We start from the raw sequence: 7833 nt of genomic DNA on the forward strand, positions 1-7833 counted from the left end.
AATATATACATATATATATATTTATATTTGTTACTTCACTGAGAAAACGCATTGAAACAAATAATGCAATTAATCAGTAATAGAGAGATAACAAATACATATCTATAACAATGTGCGATCTATGTGTCTGCAACTGAAGCTCTGCAAGCCATGATTGTTTATATCATTAACAATATCTTTACAAGATTGAGGATTACTATTGCTTTTTACAAAATGTAGCTCGCGTTGCACATTGCAAAATCGTACATTTGTACGATTTCTGCATAGCCGGAACTGTGATTAGAGAATTATCTGTTTATTCATAATGATTCAATCTGCGATACATACTAAAAGTTAGGTTTACTCTTAACTAGATGTATCTTCCATATTGCCTAGGATGATCCATAAATCATGCATCGGAAGGATATAAAAAATCAATTACTACGATTGCAATGTGAAAATACTCTTAGTTTATTAAACTAAATATCTAAGCTTAACAGGCTATGAACTTAAATTTTTTGACTTTTATTACAAACTAATGCGTTTATAGTCTCTATTAAGTTTTCAGCCTTTCAATTTCATAAAAAGAAAGAAGTAAAAATATATTAACATGATGCACAACTTTATTCTATAGCTCTATAATAGTTGCCAATGTAAGAAAAAAATATAGTACAGACAGAAATCTTTGTGCCATATTTTCCAGTTTTTATCTTTCGTTAAGAAAACTAAAAATCAAAATAAACTGCAGGCGCAGAACTGCGTTGTGGAAACATAAAGGAAACAATTCAACAGAAGACGAATAACATTTTTCTTGAAGCATTCTGCATTATATATATTGAGCAAGGAAAAACGTACAGAGATATCACAAAAGCAATTAAGATATTTAGTGCAACGAATAATTCATAATCTTACATCACCATGTGTTGCAAGTATAAAACTTCCGTAGATCATTCATTCTTATATTATTACAATAGAAAATGAATTAAGTCGCTTATGTCGTAATCGGCCCTTTTACATGATTTCAATATATTTCTTTTGCATTTATGTATATATATATATATATATTTATATTTGTTACTTCACTGAGAAATCGCATTGAAACAAATAATGCAATTAATCAGTAATAGAGAGATAACAAATACATATCTATAACAATGTGCGATCTATGTGTCTGCAACTGAAGCTCTGCAAGCCATGATTGTTTATATCATTAACAATATCTTTACAAGATTGAGGATTACTATTGCTTTTTACAAAATGTAGCTCGCGTTGCACATTGCAAAATCGTACATTTGTACGATTTCTGCATAGCCGGAACTGTGATTAGAGAATTATCTGTTTATTCATAATGATTCAATCTGCGATACATACTAAAAGTTAGGTTTACTCTTAACTAGATGTATCTTCCATATTGCCTAGGATGATCCATAAATCATGCATCGGAAGGATATAAAAAATCAATTACTACGATTGCAATGTGAAAATACTCTTAGTTTATTAAACTAAATATCTAAGCTTAACAGGCTATGAACTTAAATTTTTTGACTTTTATTACAAACTAATGCGTTTATAGTCTCTATTAAGTTTTCAGCCTTTCAATTTCATAAAAAGAAAGAAGTAAAAATATATTAACATGATGCACAACTTTATTCTATAGCTCTATAATAGTTGCCAATGTAAGAAAAAAATATAGTACAGACAGAAATCTTTGTGCCATATTTTCCAGTTTTTATCTTTCGTTAAGAAAACTAAAAATCAAAATAAACTGCAGGCGCAGAACTGCGTTGTGAAAACAAAAAGGAAACAATTCAACAGAAGACGAATAACATTTTTCTTGAAGCATTCTGCATTATATATATTGAGCAAGGAAAAACGTACAGAGATATCACAAAAGCAATTAAGATATTTAGTGCAACGCGCAATATTTGTGCTTTATAATTAACTTGATCAATTTTCAAAAGTATCAATATACATATAACGCGAAAAAAGATTCTCTACTAATTTAATATTTAATAGAGAACGTAGATTGTTCTTTGATCATTTTGTATTATATACTACATAAAAATATGTATATCACAATATCAACAATAATTAAAATAATTAACGCAATATGCGATTTTCAGTCGTTCACCCTGTAATGGTTGCAAATTTCCCAACAATCGAAAAATTGGGAGAGATACGATGGAAAAATTATATTAGATTTCAACGAAAAGATAAATAAATTGTTCTTGCTACGACAGATTAGAGAGAGAGAGAGAGAGAGAGAATAAAACAAAATATACATGATAATAATCAAAATAATCAGCGCAGTGCGCGACTTACGGCTCATCCTGCAGGTCGGCGATTATTATAAGGAGCAAAGAGCCAAGAAGGCAAGATTTTTATTAGATGAAGAGGATTAATTGCTGGCTAATGCCGCCATCGCACGAATCAACGTAGCATTCTCCTCGCGAAGCCGTTCCCGTTCCACGGCCATTTCATGTTGTTGTTTTAAAAGGCGAGCCTCAAGCGCCATAATTTTATGATCCCGGTCCTCTAAAAGGGACAGTAGCCTCCTGTTCTCTTCCTGTGCTCGTTCAATCAACTGAAAATTGCATCGTGTTCGATTCTCAAATTTATGTTATTTGATTAATAAGTACATAGAAAAAGTAAAATTTTTGGAATGCGCGCAACAATTTTTTATTGTTACGAATTAATTAAATATTAAATATATATAATTTGGCGTGTTGTCTAATAATTTTTTAACAACTTACTTCGTGTGGATTGTCGCCAGTTGGTGTCGGCAATCTCGGTCTGCCGGTCGCATTGACAGACGTCTGCGGCTCGTGATTGCCATGATCCGATTGATTAATGCTATCGGACTGATTAAGAGAATCAAATTCCTCGTCGTCGGCCTCCAAATCAGAGTGACTAAAACGCAGACGTCAACGATCGCATATAAATCATGTTCACGAATTAGTATTTTATAGTATGCTATTTATAATATGCATTAGGCACGACCGTCGATGCGGATACAAAGAATATTACACATAATTAACACATAAATTAATTGTGTTAATTTTTAGTATTCGTAATAATTTAGTTTTAATAAAAAATAGTCAATCGAATAATATATGATTTCATGCAACTGAACATATGATTTTGTCCAAAGTCCTTTAATTATTTTATAGTCACTGTCATTACATTTTTAAATTACTTTTTTTATTCAAAGGAAAAATTAGTCTAATTATTTTCAATTTTAAAATATATATTCAGGGCTCAACTATATTTCGTGCATATTATATCTTTTGTATCGCAACAAGTTCTTCATGTTCGAATTCTATTCAGTTTTGTAAAATTAATTGTTCCATTATGACTTATGTTATTGTCTACATTTGGAATATTATCAGTTATGTGTATGTACATAGATCTTGGATGATGTGACAGAGATTAGGTAATTTGTTAATCGATTAATCAAGATTCTACTAGCTCTATCGTACTTCGTACAGGTCGTGCCTAATTGCAGTTCTTCTGGTACAATGTAACGCACTTACCAATTGTGCCTAATTATACATGACCTGTATGAAGTACGGTAGTGCCTAGAAAGCAGTTATGGTTTATTATAAAAGGATAGTCAAAGACAGTTATATATATACTGCATCATGACAAAAGGTGCTCATTTTCCAATTATCATTAATTATGTGTAAATATGTGTGAAATACCTTTTATTTCGCCTTTGTGTGTACATTCTGGCGGTCCGGTCCTGTAATATGCACATTTTTAAATAACTGTCCTAAAAAAAGTTGGGCTACACTTCCTTCACATAATAATAAGAAATATTTATTGCTATTATTTTTTATTTCTTTTTGCCTTTGCAGCATTATATTATCAGTTTTAAAGAGAAGAAATCAATAATTAACATTATAAAGATTTTGAAAACAATGCTTTTAAAAGATTGGACTTGATTGAAAATTTTGTTATATAATTTTAATTGCAATTATATTTCAAAATAATATCAAAGATTGCGATTAATAATTCTTTCCAGACTTTTTTTCCTCACAATATATAAAACAAATTACTTTCTGTTTTAAACAAATTTATTGGATACACTTACTTCTATCAATTCATGATCAAGGAATTCATTGTGATGCGTGTTATGCTTAGTTTCAAGGCAAGTACCAGTAAGTTCCTCCTCATCTTCTCCCGTACTACCACCAGTACTCTGAGAAATTATACCAAATGTCGAAGATATTTGTACAATATTTAAACATTAAAAAATACACAGTGAACTATATCTCATAACTGAATAATAGAAAAGCAAGCTTAGTACTATCTATAATAAAAACGTGATTGATAGAGAGAGCCATCAATTTTTGCAACATTATTATTATCTTGGCATTAATTGTTTCCGCAATAAAAATTTATAAATCAAAATTTTATTTGAGTTGAAATTAACTAAAGAAAAGAAAAAGGTTATTTTATATTTCTATTCATAAACACATAATTAGTTAAAAATATTTTAGAGTTTGCTATAATTCACAAATTATTTTGATAATTCCGATAAATACATCTCGATATACTTGTTAAAAAAAATCAACTGTAAATTGATAATCAAGAAGGCTCTTTACTATGTATACAATGTAATAATTTAATCTTATTGTGAATTGATTAAAGTAATTGTATACAGAAAGGTGATAATTTAGAAGCACTGTAATATAAAAATCAAAGGTATTAAAATTGCAAGGTTTTAAAACTGGAGCAATAAAGTCTTAGAATTTGAAAAAACCAATTTTTAAATTTTTGGTGACATTATTTTTTATGCTGCGCAATCTAATCGTGTGATTACTTATGAATTAATTGACAATGGCAAACCTCTGTCGATGGTAAATGCACGACTCCTGTGCTACGCCGTTTTTCTCGTAGTTTCCGTCGATCACGTTGCTGCTTTCCCTTGTTTATATGCGTTGGCCTGTGCAAACAGGATACGACACTAAAGACACTAGAACCAGATCCAGAAAGTATATTAGGCAGTTACGTAAAGTCCCGTGTGTCAAGGATATTGTTAGCTAATGGACACTCCAAGCGCGGCAATAAGTTTCTACAATCTTTCATCAATTTCATAAGGCGCATGCAATCGCGATTTACGTACCGGCCGGTTACGCGTTTATCCTGCTTCCTTATTATGGGTTTGGTCTGCAAGTTGTCATGCTCGGATAGAAGCATGGGGTTGGAACTTGTGTCGTAAGCACCTTGCGATTCTTCCATATCGGGTGTACTCTCTGAAAGAAAAAGAAGTGAGGGAAATCGTTAGAAGCAATAATCACTGGTCATTAACATTTAATTTTTTAGCTCTTGTCCTTCTTTGATAGAATCAAATGATATTATTAGATATTTTAATCTGTATTATGAACATATACATATAGAATATTCTAGAAGTCATTAGCATTAATTAACTAATAGCTCTTATAATTTAGTTATCCATTCTGATATTTTCATGAGACAACTAAAATTAAAATTTAGTCGTATTTAACGCTACTAAAATGCATTAATATTAGATATTTTTTTATTCTTTAAAAAAAAAAAAAAAAATCTCACTTGCTTGTAAACATTTTCACCAACACATACTTTGAAAGCTTATGGAAGACACATCTCCTGTTCTAGGCGGACCCACTCTAGCTCTAGCGGTCCTGATCCTGGACCGCCTAGATGTCAACTCGAAGTCATTGTCAAAGTCTTCTTGGCTGACGGAGCTGGACGCCATGCCGGCGATATCGCTGCAATGCAAGAATCCGCTTGTAACACCACACTCGCGGGACTTACAAAAGCAATCGCTATAAGAGTGTGCGTGTGCTGTGCAAAGAGAAAAAAATGGGTCCTTACAAAAAATACCTGGACATCTGAACAAAGAGTAGGTAGGTTGTGACGTGCGATACCTATGGGTATGATGATCGTCCCGTGCGGCTTAGCTCGTTTTAGGCTACTGTTCAGGACTCGTCTGAGAAAAAGGGAGAGGAAGAGAAGTCGAGAAGAGAGCTTTGTTGAAAAAACGGGCTCGCGGGCAAAACGAAAAAAAAAAAGACGCAACGTGCGCAGGTAGGAATGAAATCAAACTATCACCAATCGAGGAATCACCTGAAGAGGCCCTCGGCTGCCGATACGGTGACTCACTGGCGACTGGCGACCCGAATGAGGAATTGACAGCTGTCAGCCGACGTGAATGATGATCATAAACATAGACGGCCGAAACGAGCACATAATAGTTTGACCAAAAATTAAATCGACGTATCGATCCGGTGGAAGGCAGGTGAACTGAGAAATGCTTCTACTTTATTCTCAGGAATGCAATTCTTTGCTCAACTGTAGAACTTAGAAACCGCTATGCGAAATCTGCTAGTGATTGCCAGTAACTGCTAGTTCTCTTCGCCTCTTGTTCACTGCGCTTAACCACCCCCACCTTCCTTCGCGTAAGTACGATGCGTAGTATGTCAGATGACAGATAGCCCGAAGAGAGACTGGACTGCGTTCAGAAAACGCAACGATTTTGTAACCGTTGAGCGAGCGCAAAGTGATCGATGAATGGTTGCGTTCGGAAAACACAGTAGCTGTGGCTGTGTTTTAACTGACAATATGTCATATATATATGAATGAAAGTATACGTATATGAATGACTTTTCTTCACACTAGCAATTTATATCAGAATAGTGTGCCATTTCGCTTCTGACGTCATGACGTAATACATATGATTGAGTGAAAGGAGGGAAGCCTGAAGAATCATTTTGATGACATATATTAATTTTGTTTATCCTTAATAATATTTTACGATCAGATGCTATTATATGCTGTATATTTGTTATTGATATATCAATAATAAGATTTTTGTTTGCAAATTAGTTAAAACATTTTTTATTAATATAGAAGCGCAATAGAATAATACATCGTATAGTCAAGCCAACTATTTGAATAATTTATTCAAACTTTTTGTATCATTTTTTTTGTATCTTTCACAAGAGTATTACATAACGTCAAATTATTTTATAAAAATTTAAAACAAATCTTCAGAGTCTAATTGTTATAACAAAATATTTAATTATAAGACAATAATTATTTTAGAAACGTACTGTGCAAGGACATCACAAATAAATATATCATAAAATCACAAAATATTGATTAAGCAATGAATATTTCATGTATGTGTGTGTATATTGTGCAAAAATGTAATATCATAAAATGAAGAATTATGTTATTCATATATATATATATATATTTAATAATCATATATAATTAAACCATGCATGAAAGTCATTTACATTTACATCTTGGTGTAATGAAAAGTTAACATGTAGAATAATAATACCACTTTGGTAGAACTCTATATAGTTTTTCTATACATTAGTATTAGACACAGAATTTTATTTTTATAAAAGAATAACTATTTGAATTATATATAAAAACAAAAATCAACTATCTTTAAATTATGTATATAAATAGCATATTAAAAACATATTTATTAACATACAAAATTTCTATATATCAGATAGTATTAACATTATTAATAATATTATTATTAATTGAGTCAATCTTTGTTTTATGTTTCTCTATACACAGCTTATTTCATTATTCTCTTTCTCTTCGTTATCCATATATGTACTACTTATATTAATATCTATGGATAATACTTTTTAAACTGTTTTTTCGCAAAATATAATCCATATAGAAAAGTTTGCTATACAACAACAGAGAATAACAAATAGTTTATTAATATTAAGCTAATAAAAATTCATTCTTTTTTAAATATAAATTTAGCAATATTATTTTTATATAATTATCAATAATAATTAAATATAAATCTCTATACTGATAAAAGGAAAAGGAAGC

At 31.1% G+C, this 7833-nt stretch overlaps 1 protein-coding gene across 13 annotated transcripts; it reads right to left on the reverse strand.

Moving 5' to 3' along the window:
* Nucleotides 1-1450: 1450 nt before the first annotated feature.
* On the reverse strand, nt 1451-6795 carry LOC115242845 (PRKC apoptosis WT1 regulator protein-like). 13 transcript variants are annotated; one of them, XM_029819405.1, is made up of 10 exons: nt 6091-6795; nt 5892-5953; nt 5584-5808; nt 5108-5237; nt 4831-4927; nt 4073-4180; nt 3681-3721; nt 3513-3557; nt 2733-2889; nt 1451-2563 (listed from the first exon to the last, which is right to left on the reverse strand). In XM_029819405.1, the coding sequence occupies exons 3-10, from the start codon at nt 5717-5719 to the stop codon at nt 2378-2380; spliced, it is 900 nt and encodes a 299-aa protein (XP_029675265.1). In that variant the 5' UTR covers nt 5720-5808; nt 5892-5953; nt 6091-6795; the 3' UTR covers nt 1451-2377. The 13 variants fall into 13 exon arrangements, with proteins under 13 accessions (XP_029675265.1, XP_029675256.1, XP_029675261.1 ...); XM_029819396.1 differs by having other exon boundaries at nt 4831-4957; nt 5584-5732; nt 5848-5953; XM_029819401.1 differs by having other exon boundaries at nt 4831-4957; nt 5584-5732; nt 6091-6794.
* Between the last annotated feature and the right edge of the window lie 1038 nt (nt 6796-7833).

This window comes from Formica exsecta, unplaced genomic scaffold, assembly GCF_003651465.1.
Source record: "Formica exsecta isolate Colony F162 unplaced genomic scaffold, ASM365146v1 scaffold654, whole genome shotgun sequence".
Lineage (NCBI taxonomy): Eukaryota > Metazoa > Arthropoda > Insecta > Hymenoptera > Formicidae > Formica > Formica exsecta.